Raw genomic sequence first — 18,369 nt, 5'->3', positions numbered from 1 at the left:
CGTCACCCTCTCGTGACCTCCCCATAATCACACGTGCCGATTTATCTTCTCTTTTTCTTCAGTCTTTTACTTATTTATCTTTAATAGTTCAAACTATCTTCACACTATTCTCTCATCATCCACTAAGTATTTTATGAAAAGATAATCATAATATTCTTTAATTAAGTCAGTGTTCTCTAAAACTTTTAAGATTACTCTATTTACTACTCTTTGTTTTATTCTTCATAATACATATGTTTTATCTCCGAACTTTATTTATTACCCAAAATATCTGAAAAACTTATATAATTATAATATTAAAATCAATATTTTCATAAAAATATATTTATATCCCCAAAAAAAATTATTCATGGCTATTTCTTCTCTTCACAAAGAAACAAAATGCTTCTTATTTTCTTTTCAAAATTTAAATTTAAATCTTAATCCGTTCTTGAGTTTTACGGTTACCGATTCGTCGTAACTTTTATATGATCACTTAGCCACTTAAACCTCATCAAATTTTACTTAATTTTTAAAATTGTGATAGCCCAAATTTCGTCGATGCATCACAGTTTGGGCTGCTCCTCCCTGGACGAACCATCATCAATCACTAATTATTAAAGTTTCACAAGAACTCAACATAATCTCAAGCAAATTCAATCAATGATCAATTACAATATCAATTCACTTATCAAATATAAATTTAATCGGTGAAAATTTACCAAAACACTACCTCCGTACTGTAACACTCTACCACACAGAGCTTTACGTTTAAGTTTATAAAACAGAGGCGGTGAGGCATTACGACCTCTAAAAATAAAATATATGTATAGATATAGTTGAAGAAAATGTGTAACTAGGAGCCTTGAAAAAAAGTTTAAGCAAAAACCGCAAAAAGAAAAGCGCGTCACACTTGAAAGTGTAAAACTGGAAAACAGATAAGGATAAGACATGAAATATATAAAGGATAGAATACCAAAATACAGAATAGCAAGCTCCGGGCTCGACCTGCGGAGGCAAGGCCGACCGGAATATAAATGCATATACATATATACATATATCCAAAATACATAAAAGGAGAGTCTAAGTACATATATATAAACATGGCCTAATACAAGATATAAATCCCCGAAAGGACCAACTCCGCTTGCCACAAGAAGCTCCAGACGCTCACCGAGGTGCATCTCGACCTACATTTAAAAAACAACAACATATGTATAGAATAAGAACCGGAGGTTTTTAGCATGATAATGGTGCCCACATACATAATATGTAAAGTCCCAGGAAAGCCAGAGGCAATCCTAGAACTCCAACAGTTAGATTTAAAGCTTAAAGTTAAAGTTTAAAACCATAATACAAGGTGAGCTATCTAAGGTTTCTAAGTCTAACTCAATCCTACTTATTCCCTCAGCTTCTCGCCTTCCTCCAATCCTCTAAAACTCCAGTGCACAGACAAGCAATACAAACAAAGCAAACACAAGTAGGATACAGATACAACAGGTAGCAAATATAGCAGGTAAGCATAATAATCACATAGGCAAACCCAATTAATGCACAATCAAACAAAACACACATATGCATATGATGTATGCCTGCCCTATGGCTGATGAGTCTCATCTGTCGGTTATACAGCTAACTCGACATGTCCGGTAGCTAACCCAGGCATCATTCTCTTGAAAACTGATGAGTGGTACAGTACCACGATCCTCACCTTGTGAGCGGTAAATTACCTCAATCCCCACTATATGTGAGCGATAAACCACCTCGATCCCCATAGACGTTTTCAATTAGAAAACAGAACACATGTTAGCGGTAAATAACCACAATCCCCACAAAATAATTTCATATCAAATCTGGTGGGCGGTAAATAACCACGATCTCCACAAAATAATTTCAAATCAAGTTCATTCTCGTCATCATATAGTATTTTACTTCATTCAAAATAATTCGTTGTCATTATCCTCATTACTTTATACCCCATTTCATTATCTTCATTCATATAATCTCGGCATTTAGTACTTCCCAAACCACAAATCATTATTTCTAAACCTTCCCTCACCGTTAAGTTAACTACTTCTCTAGGTTCCCCCCCTAAGATTAAAAACTAAATTAGGGACTTTAGAAAGTAACTATAGAGGTTTGAAAAATTAGAGGAATAGTCAATAGTTCAAAAATAGTGAATTTCTATTAAAATAGTAGTTTTGGAGATTTACAGGTTTGCTGGGAAGGTCAAACGGTGAAAAACATAGTTTTATGTGAAAAACAGGGTTTGTGCATACGCATACTTGCTGTGCGTACGCACGCAACAGAGTGCCTTCCCAGCTTGTGCGTAAGCGCGCGCGCGCGCACACACACACGCACACACAAGAACTTCCAATTTTCTGCAACTTAGCCAAAATTCAGTTTTCTACACCCAACTTCTGGCATTCATAACTTCCTTTATAAAATTCCAATTTTCTCAAACTTTAAACCATTTTAAAGCTCATAAGATTGTCTTTAATTTGAATCAAAATCCACTCGAATCCAAAATTCGAGACTCAAGTTATGGACCGTTGAAGTTCATTAAAAATATGTATTTTGCCAAAAGAGTTATAAACCTCTATTTTCCAAATTCTCATTTTCAAGCCAAACCACTATCAACCAAAACACTTCTAAAACACTCATAATCAATACCAAATGCTCGTCAACCTTTAATCAATCATTCAACCATTTAAACTATTCAATTCTCAATTCCTCAACTCATTCAAGGTTCTAAATTTAATATACTTCAAGTTAATGCTCATCAATAACATCTATCAACACGATTCCTATAACAAACTTAACATGTTCACAATCAATTCATCACTTACCACTTTTATACAGTTCCAACCAATTCCTAAATACCAATTACCTCTCTATCCTTCCTCAGTCATTTCACACCTTACACAATTCAATTCTCAATTCACCATTCATAAATATCTCGAACCCTCATATACAAATCATATACAACAACATGTCAACATATCAATTCATTCAACCATTCAACAATTCTCATCATTAATCACTAATAATCAACAATTTACATAGTTCAACTTATCATATGGTTAACTAGCCTAAGTTTTCACGCGACATTACATATTACCTACGAGAAACCAAAATCATACCTTGGTCGATTCCTCATAAATCCCAAAACACCTCAATTATCTCTGTTCCACCACCGTCCAAGGCTCCAACTCCTCTCCAATCATAAGATTCAGCTCCCAAGGTTCAAATTCCACAAGTTCAACCACCAATTGGACTTTATACCAACATAATTCAATCTAATTCCACATGTATCATTATAATCAATCTCAAAGCTCACAATCTCAATAATCCACAAGAGGGTTTAGGGTTCTTACCTTTCTCAAGTATTATGGGACCAAAACCCAATAATCTCCTCAAGCTAGTTTGATCCTAAAATGGCAAAACATCACAAATTTCAATTCCAAAACCTATGAATTTCGAAAATAAAGAGAGGAAGTTTGGATAAAAAAATAGATTTTTTACCAAATTGGTTAGCGAGTTTTGTAGAGCTCGATGCGGTGGTCGCGTGATCACAAACGGTGCGACTATCGGAACTTCGGATTGAAAGATATGATGGGATGAAACTTGGGGTTAGGGTTTGAAGTTCTTCCCCTTCTCCCTTTATGTTTCTAGCGTGAAACTCATAATGTGGGGGGAGGGAGTGGCTGAAGCCATTCACTAATGTGATGTTGGGTTGGGCCTTGGGTTTGGTTTGGATCCGGTTTAATCGGTTTGGCCTATTCGGTCTAATTTTGGACTAAATTCTTTAAAATTAGTGTCAAATTTTGTATTTTAATTATTTCTACCTCATTAAACTATAAAATTTAAGTTTCTAATTTCTTTAAATAATAATTAATTTATTGGATAATTATTTATTAATTTTGCGAGTTTTACACGTACAAAATCAAAACAACAGAAACTCCGGAGAAGCTTTTTGACCGAACTGCTGAAGAAGAAAACGTCAGAAATCGTTTATGCCTCCTAGAACTCCAATTAGCCAAATTCAAAGGGAAAGGGAGCTACGTCACCATCAAATTTTACCGAACAAAAATGACATCAACGTGTAGAGGAAGAAGATACGAACATTTTTATCAGATTAAATTTTTTTTTATTGAAGTTACGGATCACAAGAAATCGGAGCCAAAAATTGATGGGAGGTCACGGTTCATATAAGAGCACTCTCAGTTTCTCTCTTTTTTTTCAAGCTCTAACTCAGTGGTGAATGAAGGGAAAAGGGAGATGATTAGGGGATAATAGTAATGAATGAAAATTTGTGGTGGTTAAAGCATCATTAGGTGTCATTGGTTATATATATATACACATGCATACAAGCCACGTTTTCAATTTCTTTTCCTTTGGTTCCCTTAATGGCTTCGGCCTATTGAATGGAACTAATGGCAATGATAATGATTAATGATAATATAGTGGCTAGGTGTCAAGTTTCTGGAGCTGCGGAGTCAGCAGTTCAAATTATAAATATCGTAAACGAATAATTATGAAAACTGAATATGTTAAAACATAAGTAATAATATATATAGGGTTAAATATACATGAGTTACTAATATAAATGACATTAGAAACTTAAGGATAAAAGATATTTGATGAAATATTAGTAACTCTAAACTTTTCAAAAAATACTGATAATTACTTATATCGGCAAATATCGGACTTGATAATAATAATAATAATATTATCTAGACTCTATTATAATTATAGCATGTAAAATAAATTAATAACATAATAATAAAATTATATTATCATTTATTTTACTTCAAAATTCGGAATTGACTCAAGTTATAAATATCGTAAACGAATAATTATGAAAACTGAATATGTTAAAACATAAGTAATAATATATATAGGGTTAAATATACATGAGTTATTAATATAAATGACATTAGAAACTTAAGGATAAAAGATATTTGATATATTATAATTATAGCATGTAAAATAAATTAATAACATAATAATAAATTATATTATCATTTATTTTACTTCAAAACTCGAAATTGACTCATCGAAATAAAACTAATCGCTGAAAATAATATTTTTTAAAATATATCGTATAAAACCTATAAAATTAGTAAATAATTAGTGAATAAATTAATTATTAATCCAAGAAATTAGAAGATAGAATTTTATAGTTGAGTGAGGTAAAATTAATTAAAATAAGAATTTTGACACTAATTTTAAAGAATTTGGCCCAAAATTAGTCCGAACGGACCAAACTGAATGAATCGAACCCGAACCGAACCTAACCCAACCCACTATATACATGAGCTCAGCTCATTTTCTCTCTCCTCTACATGCAAACGCTGAAGGTTCAGCAAAGAGGGGGAAGAACATTCCCAAAAGCTTCCAACCCTTGGCTAGATTTCAATTCGCCATAACTTTCAATCCGGAGCTTTGATTGACGAACCGTCAATAGCCACGCGTTCGTCTCGGAATCCTCTACGAAACCCATTCAATAATTTGGTAAGGAATTCACTTTTTATTACCCAAATCTTTTCTTTACAGTTTCGAATTTGAGGGGTGTGAAAATTGAGAATTTATATGATTTTGGTATTTTAGATTCGAATTAGCTCGCAAGAATTAGCGGGTTTTGTTCAGTTGAGACATGAGTAGGTAAGGACCCCAAGTCCCTTGTTGATTTGTAAATTATCAAGCTTGAATATTGTTTATAATGATATGTTGTGGGATTAGATTGAATATTATTGATTTGGAACACATTGATGAAGTTGGGAGCTTGAGTGTTGGACCTTGATGGCTGGAATTCAATTCGGAGAGGTTTTGGGGGCTGTGGATTTGTGCGGAACGGTGATAATTGTAGTGTTCCGAGCCTTACGAGAATCGGCCAAAGTATGGTTTAGGTTTCTCGTATTTAATATATAATATCTTGTGAAAACTTAGGCTAGATGACCATAGGATAAGTTTGGATTGAAGTCGGTTGTTGATTTGATTAATGAACATATGAGTACTTGTTATTAATGTTGTTGAGTTGAGTGGTTGGATTATATGTTGTATGACTGATGGTAATTGTAGCGAATGATGAAGTTGATGAGACTATGTGATGTTTGATGATGATATGGATTTATGATGAAATATTGAGTTAGTATTGAAATGTGTTTTGAACTTGATTTATTGAATTGAAATTGATGAAAATGGTGAATTGATAGATTATGGAGTGAATAAGGAGGATTGAAATATGATTTGGGAGGGTATGATGCTGTTATGATAAGATTTGGTTTTGGTTTTGAAAGGATTTAAAATTAATATGTTTTGAAAGTTGAGGTTTGAAATTTTAATGAATTCTTTAATTTTTGATAAACTTCAACGAGTCATAACTTGTCGTCCAGACCTCTAATTTTTATAAAATTTGTCTAGAATGAGTACACCGTTCGAAGAACGGATGAAAATATTTTAAAACGAAAAATTTATGCACGTCGGAAGTTTGGTGTGCGAAAGGCAAATTCTGCAACACTTAACAGCTTTTGGCATTTTTGGGAGGCTCGCGTACGCAGGGTACATGCGACGCGGCCGTTTGGTTCAGCCAGACGTGCTCGCGTACGCGGGAGTATGTCGCGTATGCGTGTTGGAAAAATTTACACTTCCACGTATGTGATGAGCGGATAATTTATACGCTTTTTGGACATTGTTTTTAGTATGTTTTTAGTAGGATCTAGTTACTTTTAGGGATGTTTTCATTAGTTTTTATGCTAAATTCACATTTCTGGACTTTACTATGAGATTGTGTATTTTTCTGTGATTTCAGGTATTTTCTGACTGAAATTAAGGGACTTGAGCAGAAATCAGATTCAGAGGTTGAAAAAGGACTGCTGATGTTGTTGGATTCTGACCTCCCTGCACTCAAAATGGATTTTCTGGAGCTACAGAACTCGAAATGGCGCGCTTCCAAGTGCGTTGGAAAGTAGACATCCAGGGCTTTTCAGTAATGTATAATAGTCCATACTTTGGCCAAGTTTAGACGACGCAAACTGGCATTCAACGCCAGCTCTCAGCCCAATTCTGGCGTCCAGCGCCAGAAAAGGATCCAAAACCAGAGTTGAACGCCCAAACTGGCACAAATACTGGCGTTCAACTCCAAGAAGGATCTCTACACGTGCAACACTCAAGCTCAGCCCAAGCACACACCAAGTGGGCCCCGAAAGTGGATTTATGCATCAATTACTTACTCATGTAAACCCTAGTAGCTAGTTTATTATAAATAGGACCTTTTACAAGTCTTTTTGACCATCTTTGGATGCCTGGTTCTTAGATCAGAGGGGCTGGCCATTCGGCCATGCCTGGACCTTTCACTTATGTAATTTTAACGGTAGAGTTTCAACACTCCATAGATTAAGGTGTGGAGCTCTGCTGTTCCTCAAGGATTAATGCAAAGTACTACTGTTTTCTATTCAATTCATCTTGTTTCGCTTCTAAGATATTCATTCGTACTTCAATCTGAATGTGATGAACGTGACAAGCATCATCATTCCCTATGAACGCGTGTCTGACAACCACTTCCGTTCTACCTTCGACTGAATGAGTATCTCTTAGATCTCCTAACCAGAATCTTCGTGGTGTAAGCTAGAATGATGGCGGCATCCAAGAGAATCCGGAAGGTCTAAACCTTGTCTGTGGTATTCCGAGTAGGATTCAATGATTGGATGACTGTGACGAGCTCCAAACTCGCGATTGCGGGGCGTTAGTGACAGACGCAAAAGGATAGTAAATCCTATTTCAGCATGATCGAGAACTGACAGATGAATAGCCGTGCCGTGACAGGGTGCGTTGATCATTTTCACTGAGAGGATAAGATGAAGCCATTGACAAAGGTGAAGCCTCCAGACGATTAGCCGTGCCGTGATAGGGCATTGGATCATTTTCCCGAGAGATGACCGAAAGTAGCCGTTGACAATGGTGATGTATCACATAAAGCCAGTCATGGAAAGGAGTAAGACTGACTGGATGAAGACAGCAGGAAAGCAGAGGTTTAGAGGAACGAGAAGCATCTCTATTCGCTTATCTGAAATTCTCACCAATGAATTACATAAGTATTTCTATCCCTATTCTATTAATTATTATTCGAAAACACCATTATCAATTTATATCTGCCTAACTGAGATTTGCAAGGTGACCATAGCTTGCTTCATACCAACAATCTCCGTGGGATTCGACCCTTACTCACGTAAGGTATTACTTGGACGACCCAGTGCACTTGCTGGTCAGTTACACGGGGTTGTGAACCGTGGTTTTGGCATCATGTTTTTGGCGCCATTTCCAGGGAAAGAAAGAGCAATGAACTTTACATAATTAAAGTGTAATCACGATTCCGCGTACCAGTATGCGTGAACATGCACGTGTACGCGTGACCCTGTTTTCAGCAAAAATGAGTTTTGTGTCTTAAAACATGATTTTAAACCTCTAAACTTCTATTTTTACTTTCTAAGACCCTAAAACTTAGTTTTAGGCATAGTGAGAGTGTTAAATCTTGAGAGTGAGTTAACTTAACTGAGAAGAAAGGTTTGGAGTAATGAATTGTGATTGAAAAAGTGAAAAAAGGATGGATTGTAAGTGAGTGTGATATGTAATCCTTAGGTAGTAGGCAGTGGCATTATTCACTTGCTTTGGGTATGAGATGGGGAAGCAGAATTATGAAAACTGAGTTAAATTATGGAATTTCGATTATGAAAGAATTGATAAGATAATGAATTTTTGAATGAGAAGCCTGGGCAGTAGCAAGGATTGTGGTTCGTCCTGCTTGCTCCGGGTCAATGTTTGAGTCTTGATAATAATAATAATGATTGATTATTAATTGAATGAATGTATGTTGGAGATACCTGGGCAGTAGCAAGGATTGTGGTTCGTCCCGCTTGCTCCAGGTCAATGTTTGTAATGCCTGGGTAATAGCAGCAGTAGTAGATTATTCCACTTGCTCCAGGTTGAGCTTTTAAATACCTTCCTGGGTAGTAGCCACAGTAGTGGTTATTCCACTGGCTCTAGGTTAAGCGGGTAGTAGCAAGGGGGTTGTAGCTCAAACCCACATACTCCCTAATAGTTGTTTTAGTCCATGGTTAGCCACCAGGACATGTCGGATTGGCTATATAACCGACAGATGATATCATTAGCCATAGGGCAGGCATACATCATATGCATATGTGTGTTTTGCTTGCTTGTGCATTAATTGGGATTGTCTAAGTGATTTTAACATGCTAGTTGTTATACTTGCTATCTGTATTACTTGTATTCTACCTGTGTTTGCCACTGTCTGTTAGTTTGTCTATGTAAATTCACCGGAGTTGGAGGAACGGAGAATAGGCAGAGAAGTTAGGGATTTAGTTAGGCTTAAGACTTAGTTAAGTTAGGAATTCCTAGAAAACCTCCTTGACTTATGGTTTCTACTTTAGTTCTTTAAGTTTTATAATCTGAGTGTCAGCGTTCTAGGATTGCCTCTGGCATTCCCAGGACCTTAAATCTTATGTACGTAGCACCTTTACCATGCTAAGAACCCCCAGCTATCATCCCATACGATGTTTGTATTTTTCAGATGCAGGTTGAGAGGCTCCTCGCTAGGTGTTTGGAGTTCTCCACAGCGAAGTGGGTTTTTGGGGATTATACTTTTGTTCTGTTTTGTTATATATATGTATAGATTCTTCCTATGTATATTTGTTTTACTTTTGCACCTCATAGAGGTTTATGGACAACTAGGGTTGCTTTTATGTATTTTGGGTTATGAATTATATATATGCATGTAACTATTCTCTGGCCAGCCTTAGCTTCGCAGACTGAGTTTGGAGCTTAATATTTTGTATCTTGATCCTCTACTCTTACTTTCCATATATATATATATATATATATATATATATATATATATATGTTTAAGAACCGTAGTTTCTTTTTTATTATTTTTATTTTCATATATATATTATTTTAGAGGTCGTAATACCACACCACCTCTGTTTTATGGCTTAAGCATAAAGCCCTGTGTAGTAGGGTGTTACACGCGTTGGCATAAAAATTCGGGTTGTTACAAATGGGATGTTAAGTACGTATTGTGACTAAAGTTAGTGAGCTTGGTTAAGTTATTGGAGTTGGAAAAAAGTTAGTTAGGCTGATGTGTTAGTAGTTAGTTAGGAGGCGGTTAGTGGTTAGACTAAGGTAGCTGTAAAGTGTAATTAAGAGTGTTAGCTAACTAGTATATATTAGCTCTGTGCATAGTGTGTAAAGTGTGATTCATCATTATTACGGAAATGAAATATCTCTCTTTCTCAACCATAACCGAATTCTCTGTTCCTTCCTCATTCAGTAACTCATCTTCATGCTTCTGAAATCTGAATTTAAGCTTTTGTCACTTATGTTTAACTAGTGAATGCACCCATTAGCTTCATTATATAATTGTTACTTTATAGTCACTACAAGAAAAAAGATCTGTTGCCATGCTTTTCTTCTTGCTACGCTTTAAAAGCGTGACCAAAAGGGGTCAATAGCCACTCTTTTGTGAGGGCGACGATTGATTAGAGATTTCACCATATTTTTTTTGCGAAGCTTCAAAAGCGTGGCCAAAAAGGCCAATGGCCACGCTTTTATGAGGGTGACAATTGATTATCAATTTGGCCACGTTTTTTGGTGCCACGCTTCAAAAGTGTGGCCATAGAGAGAAACAGATACGTTTTTAAAGCGTGCTAATAGAGTCACGTTACGGTGACATTTGTAAAGAGTGCCAATAGGGTGTGTAAAGTTATAGTGACCAAAAACACTTAAACATGTGTTTTTCATCAATCTTCACTATGTGCCAGAGCTTCTTCATTGCGCATCCAACTCTAACCCAAGAGCTTCATCGCGCTTCCAACCCCTCCTTCGACGCTCCCTCCGTCGGCGTTCTCTCCATCTCAAACCCTCCATCGTGCTCACTTTCTCTCTCTCGCAAGTCCTCAAACGTCACTCCCCCGTCGTGCTTCGTAATGCTCTATTGCATTCTCTTCACGCCGCCAATCTCTGTTATCCTTCCTCTACGCCGTGTTCCTGGTCTCCGGTTCTACCTCCTTTGCATGTCTCGTCATCCTCTGCATGTGGCTATGCTAAAGCTCCAAACTCCGAAACTTCTCCGGGTCCCTGACTTAGCTTCTACGTCTACTTTAGGTGAGTTTTTATTCTTTTCTATTTTTCATTAAATTATGTTCTTTTAAGAAAAAGTTGGAAGAACTAATTTTATTAACCTTAAATATAAGAACAATTTTGTTTCGCTACTTCACCCAACCTTATTGCCATTCCTTCCCCTAAACAAGTTGTTGAGTAAAGCATCAATGGCTATTGCATTGTTATGTACCACAGGTAATAAGGGCTAGGTATGGTGATCTAGTGAAGATACTCTTCACCTGCCTAAAGGATTTGGTAGGCATTGCGAGTAAAAGAAGGTATTTTTTATGTGACACATGGATCTCTGCTCTTTTGCACTTTATAGAGTTATTATAAATTGAAGTTATTGTTATTTAGTGGTTGAATTTGTTCACATGAAAATTCATTGTATACATTAATCAATCGTCCGAGTCAGAGCAGAAAATAAGAGTAGTGTATATGCCTATTGGTTAACTTTCCAATTTCCACTTGGACTATACAATTAATTTTACTTGCATCACAAATATGAGAATTTAACAAAATTTATCTCGTGCACATTGCAACTTTAAGAAGGAAAAGAAACAAGTGCCGATAGTAATGCTTGTTAGCCTCTGATAATTTCTTTCGCTACTTAGTTGTGGAGTTATCTATATTGTATTTTAGAAAATGTGGCATCATGCTGTCGAAAAATAACATTCTGTTCTCTAGAAGCATTTTACAGATTATTGCTATGGTGTATGTGTAATGATAATTTCAAGTGTGTAAGTGGTCATCTTGTTAAATCTGATGTTCATGTTTACTTTTGTAACATGACATTAGTTTGTCCTTCCAATGTTGTCATCTTGTTAATCTATGGAAAGATATAAAGCTTCCATTTGTTTCTACATTATTTGTATGCTATAATCAGCATTTTACATTATTAATAGGCTTGCTTTAGTGACATAAATCAGAGAATGCAATTGAACATGTTGAGTTGGTCACAGAGGCTACAGACTCCTTAATGGAACTTGAGCATTATGACTCCGCATTAGGGGGTAGATAATGTAATAGTTGTAATGAAGTAATCATGAAGTTTCATATTTTGTAATGAAGTATGTAAAAGAAGTAGATAATGTAATAGTTGTTAGAATTATAATTCATGTATTAGAAATTCATGGGTAGTTGTTATGACTTTGGTTTTTGGTATTTTGTTAGAGCATGTCATGTGATCAAACACACCATATTTGGTGACAAGTTTATGAAGGTTGGATTAGTTGATTTAAAATTACTGGTCATTGTCTAAATTTTACAATTATCTATGAATTTTGTAAGTTTTATTACGAAGATTAAAAAAAGAATAGAACCTGAACAAACTTATAGTCATGCTTTAAAAGTGTAGCCATATTGTACAGCAATCATCAACAACTACGCTTTAAAAGCAAAAAGCGTAGCTATATCTCTCGCTACAGGCACGCTTTAAAAGTGTAGCCATATCTCTCGCTACTGGCACGCTTTAAAAGTGTAGCGATATTTCTCGCTGTTGGCATGCTTCAAAAGCGTAGCCGTATCTCTAGCTATTGGCACGCTTTAAAAGCATAGCCATATCTCTCACATACGGCCATGCTTAAAAGTGTGGCAATAGGTAAAGCACAGCAACAAAAAAAGCGTGGCGATAGGTCACCAAAAGCATGGCTATAAAGCAACCGACATACTTGCAGATGTGACCCTTTCAAAAGCGTACGGTAGCTTAAAAGTATGGAGAAAAGCTATCGTCATGATTTTTTCAACTTTTTGCCATGCTTTAAAAGCGTAGCAAAATTCTGATTTTCTTGTAGTGAGTATTCCAAAATTCTACCTAGATTTGAGGGAGGCGCCAGGAGGGAGTAGGAGTGGGATGAGGTCAGAAAAAGTGAAGATGGTGAAAGAAGTAGAAAGAGAATTTGAAAAATTGAATGAGATAATTTAAAAAAAAATATAATTAAAATTTTATCTTCAAAATTTTTAATCTTGTGTTCTCATTTTTTAGAAATATTAAAATGACCAAAATTTTATATTATAAGACAAATTTTAAATTCAATTTATGACCACTAAACACAATACTAAATTTTTAATATCGAAATGTTATTACTTGAACGTATATTGTTTATATAAAAATTAATCCCCATTACGTTTTGTAATTATATAATTAAATATATATGTCTTTTACTCGTTAAGTAAAATAGGAGTACATTTTGATACAATATATCACAATTAATTATTTTACTCTATATTTTATTGTTTGCCTTCTGTTTGGGCCCGACCTACTTAGCTCAAGCGAACTTGAGGGGTAAAAAACATGACAAAATGGGGCTCAGGTAGAGTAAGCTAAGGGTTCTTCCCAACCAAAAGAAAAAGTTAGGGTTCTTAATTAAACCACACTCCGTTTCTGAAACTATCCATCTATATATGATGTTACAAAAACCCTAAGCTCTTAACCAACTTGGGTTGGTCGAGTGGTCAGCTCACTCGTTCGCTTAAGCAAATGTCGGGGGTTCAAATCCCGCCTTGTGTATTCAGCAATCCATTGACTAGCGGTAGACCCTTAAATGGAACTCCGATCCGCGACTGATTAGTTTTTGTCCTGTCGGGTTGGAAAATACCGTGGAAAACCAAAAAAAAAAATCCTAAGCTCTCACTCTTCGAAAAAAAAAAATGGGCCTCATGTTAACTTGATGAATACAATTGCAAATTATAGACTTTAGTCTGGTAATTTTTTTATGGTATTGTTTATATGCAAATTATACTTTTATGTAAAATTATAAATTAACTGTGTACATATCTTATCTTAAAATATGCCTTTTTCTAATTCGGCAGATGTATTTTTATATTAGAAAAGTTAGACAAAACTTCAAAACATAAAGTAGTAAAAATATCATCTTTCTTAACACAATTTTATAGTATTTAAACCCGTAAACCTTTTATGTATACCTAAAATTTTTTTTCAACAATATTCTCTAAGCTTGATAGGTAAAAGATTAATCTATCGCAGATCAGAATTCTATTTAAAAATTTGTTATTGACTAATAGATTATTTTATATATAATGCAGGATTCGAACTTCTAACACTTGTTTAAACTGACGAATGAGTTTACCATTCGACCAACCCAAATGTAGAAGTTATTGAATTGAGCAAAATAAGCATTTTTGCTATATTTTCTTGGAAAATTATCCTCATGTCATCTCGTGGTGTTTTTACTTCTTGATTGTAGAAGAAAAATAAGAGAGTTCTTTTTCATCATCTTTGTTATTAACTCTATAAAGTCAAATTGAAAAGTTTTATAAGATTGCATAATTCCTTATCATAAATATAAATTTTGGAAAAGTCTAGGGGCAGTAACTTTTTCAAATTCTGGCCAGCATGTAATCAGCAAAGAAAAGTGAGTCATTGGATGAAATCTCACATCAATCTCGCACCATTAAAATCATCATTGATAGCTACAAATCACAAAAGTTATTAGCCCCTAGCACTCCTCATAAATTTTTGGTCTTCTCCAGCTATATTTGGATATGTTATTAACTAATAAAATTTAGCTTGGTATGCTGTGATTGTAGTTTTTCACAAGAAATTTTCCCTCTCTAAAATTTAAACAAAAAAAAGTAAGAAAAACAAGAAACAAAGTTACCCATCTCTTCAAATGTACTGGTGATTAAATATGTGAGCTATCATAGCATCATCCACTAATTAATGACTACTATCCAATATCTTATATTAACTTGGCGGTTAGCCAGAACGCGTCTAATGAAACTTTGCACCCATTCACAATAGGCTACATAGAAAGAATTGAAAGTTTTCTGTGGAACTTGCACTTTCTCTAGGCATGTAGCTTCTAGCATATTACTACTTGGCAATTGTCATTTGGCAATTAGCTTATCTTTCAGGAACTTGTCCTTCTTTTCATAGACACACTAAATTTTCGCTTAGGGCCACAAAATTAAACATGAACTCATCAGTAGGAGGGTTAGTTCACATCAACACTATGCGATAAGCACTGAAAAATTGGAGAAATTATCCATGCATAGCAACACTACTTGAAGGGTTATTGTGTTTTGTATATTCAAGAAAATAGACAAATGGCCACGTACGTGTATTATTGGACAATTGTTGCTTTTTACCGATTGAATTTGGTCGCAATCAAATAAATCAAGTGAAGTGCAACTTTAGTCGGTTATGAAGACAAGACTCAACTCATAAATTAAACCAATACATTTGTGCATGTATTGATTGAGCCACGTACGTCCAGCGTAAGAGAAGAGTCTCAAATTAAAGGATAATAATAATAATAGGCAATAATAATAATAGTTGAACATTTAAAAAATTGTTGAAAGCTAAGGGAATCATAAAAGTTCGATCTTTAATTAGTTTATTTATAATTAAATTGTAGATAAGGAATCACTGAAAGGAGCTTTGCCATAGGATTGAATTTATTGTTGCAAAAAAAGAATTAGTATGTATAATTTCTCATTTGATAACTACTGCTCATCATGATCTCTAGTTCTCTACCCCCCTCCTTTTTTTTACAATTCTATTTAGTTAACAGTTTTTTTTTTTTGAAAACTAATGATTATGATTAATAAAGAAGTTGGCTCAATATATCAAGATAGATCAAGTTACAAATTTTTATAGGTGCCAGCCACATTAAATTTGGTCTTGTTAGAGCAAGTTTTGTAAGAGAATGAACTACATTATTTTCATTTCTCTTGATGTGAGATATCTTGTAAAACCTAAAATAACAAAAGAGCTTTACAATTTAAGATTATAGTATCAAAAGACCCACCGAATGGGCTATTAGAATTTAAAGCATGGACTACTTCTATATTATCTCCTTCTATTTCTATTTCTAAGAAACAAATTTGGGCTGCAATATTCACTCCTTGGTAGAAAGCAAATGCTTCCGCTTCTCTAACTGAAAGTGTAGGAGCCACTTCCAACGTGGCAGTAGCTACAACAACTCCATTACAATCTCTAATGACCACACCTACTTCTCCCTTAACTCCATTATTGCTAGCCGCATCCACGTTAATTTTGTATCTGCCTGGTGGTGGAGTTCTCCACCCACTCAGACTTTGACTGTCTGGAGGTGGCTCTTGAATCGATGGTGATGAATTTGTTGGACGCAGAGCTTCTGCAAAAGAGATGGCTGCTCTCTCCAAAATTGTTTCCGGTGCAAATTTTCGTTCTCAAAGAGGAGTTTGTTTCTACTATGCCATAGGCCATGCAAGCAACAAATGAACAGCCCCTTTCTCTCATTTTCAATTTGGTTTAGAATTGTCGATACCCATTTTAGCAACGGCATTCCAGCGGCAGCTTTTGTTTGGAGGTTAAAAGGTGACACGAACAAAAAACGAGATTCCCAGTCACAATCTCTGAAAAGGTGAGCTTCACTTTCTTCTCTACTCATTGAGTACCTAGAACAGATCAGGTCACAATTAATTCCTCTCCTCTGAATATTTGTCTTTTTTGACAGAGAGTTGTGCATTAACCTCCACATAAAATTCAGAGATCTTGGAGGAATTTTCATCTTCCACAGTTGTTTCCACTTCTCCTTTTCTTGGTTTTTCGGACAGGTACCTAGTTGTTGGCTTCGGTTGTGAGCTCTAATTATGTGGTAAGTAGTCTTAACCTCATATTCTCCTTTCTTGCTGAACTTCCAATAAAATCTATCATCTTGTCTCTGCATGTCAATAGGGAGTGCGAGAATTTGGTTTGCTTTAAAAGGTAGAAAAATTTGTAGAATTAGCGTTTGCTTCCATGTATTCTCTTCCTGGTTGATCAGGTTATCCACTGTAGCTTCCTGCTCAAAACAAGTTCTGGGGCTCCAGACCTTGAACCCGTTTTGATTAGGAAGCCATGTATCTTCCCAAATTTTGATATTCCTGCCTGTACCAACTTTCCATAAACCACCCAAATCCAGCACCTCTTTTGCACCCCAAATGCTCTTCCAAGTGAAATTTGGATTATTGCCCTTCTCAGCTTCAATGAACCTCTTCCTATTGTAGTACCTGGCCTTTAAAATTCTCGCAACCAGTGAGTCTGGCTTTGACATTAATCTTCAACCCTGTTTTGCAAGAAGCGCTTGATTAAAACCTTCAAAACATTTGAATCCTAGGCCTCCTTCTTCCTTTGGATTACATATGTTGTTCCAAGCCACCCAATAAATGGTTCTCTCCCTCTTTACTTCCCCAATAGAAATTGCTAATCATTCTCTCCAGATGATTGCATAAGCTTTTTAGAATCTGGAAACATCCCATTATATACGTAGGAATAGACTGAGCAACTGATTTGATGAGAACTTTGTTTCCCATTTTGGATATGGATCTTTCTTTCCAACCTTTTAGCTTCTTCCAAGTTCTTTCTTGGACGAATTCAAATATCTGCTTTTTGGATCTCCCCACCAATGTTAGGAGTCCCAAGTAATTTGAGTGAGATTCCACTGCCTTTATGTTAATCCAGTCTTCAATAAGCATTTGTTTGGTAGGAGACACGTTTCGGCTGAAGGAAATCTCCAACTTATCCAAATTAATTCTCTGGCCTGATGCTAATTGGTAGTCTTTTAGGATCTCTATCACTGCTTGTATACTCTGGTCTAAGAATCTCAAAAAAATTATGCTATCATCTGCAAAAAAGAAATGTGTGACTTCCGGGGCAAGTCTTGCAACTTTGATGCCTTGGATTGCTTTCCTCTCTTGAGCTCGCTTCAAAAGGCCTGAAAACACTTTCACACAAAGGATAAATAAGTAAGGAGACAGAGGATCTCCTTGCCTAATTTCCCTCCCCGGCTTGAATTCTTTTGTCGGACAACCATTAATCAGCACAGAGAAGAAAACTGAACTTACACAAGTCCAAATCAGATCTATCCATTTTTTGGAAAATCCCATGGATTTTAAGACCCCTATGAAGAAGGGCCACTTAATTCTATCATAGGCTTTTTCTATATCCAGCTTAATTCTCATATAACCCTTGCTTCCCTCTTTCTTTTTCTTCATAAAATGAAAGCATTCAAAAATCGCAAGACCATTATCAGTAATAAGCCTTTCCGACACAAAAGCACTTTAAAACTCTCCCACAACATCTGGTAAAACTAGTTTCAGCCTATTGGCTATAGTCTTATTTTTCACTAATCTCAAAAGATATAATTGTTGCTATATATTATTTTCAATTATAATAAATAGATAAAGATTTTAATGTACATCCTCGATTTTTTAAAACCCTCACAA

General features: G+C 35.4%; 1 protein-coding gene and 1 long non-coding RNA gene across 2 annotated transcripts; both read right to left on the bottom strand.

Annotated features, from left to right (window-relative positions):
* LOC110271814 lies at nt 900-4,556 on the bottom strand. Its single transcript, XR_002362566.1, has 3 exons — nt 3,357-4,556; nt 3,123-3,278; nt 900-1,169 (listed from the first exon to the last, which is right to left on the bottom strand). It is a non-coding gene; the product is annotated as an uncharacterized LOC110271814 (long non-coding RNA).
* LOC107610996 lies at nt 16,212-17,198 on the bottom strand. The gene has a single exon (XM_016312965.1). It carries the CDS (start codon nt 17,196-17,198, stop codon nt 16,212-16,214), a length of 987 nt encoding a protein of 328 aa, XP_016168451.1.

The sequence above is a fragment of the Arachis ipaensis genome, chromosome B01 (genome assembly GCF_000816755.2).
Source record: "Arachis ipaensis cultivar K30076 chromosome B01, Araip1.1, whole genome shotgun sequence".
Taxonomy (NCBI): domain Eukaryota; kingdom Viridiplantae; phylum Streptophyta; class Magnoliopsida; order Fabales; family Fabaceae; genus Arachis; species Arachis ipaensis.
Note: the sequence above shows the minus strand (reverse complement) of the source record. Positions and strands in the feature narration are given on the sequence as shown.

What these genes read in the sequence shown, in the direction of transcription:
- LOC107610996 (XM_016312965.1), bottom strand. Translation starts at nt 17,198, where the DNA reads ATGTCAAAGCCAGACTCACTGGTTGCGAGAATTTTAAAGGCCAGGTAC.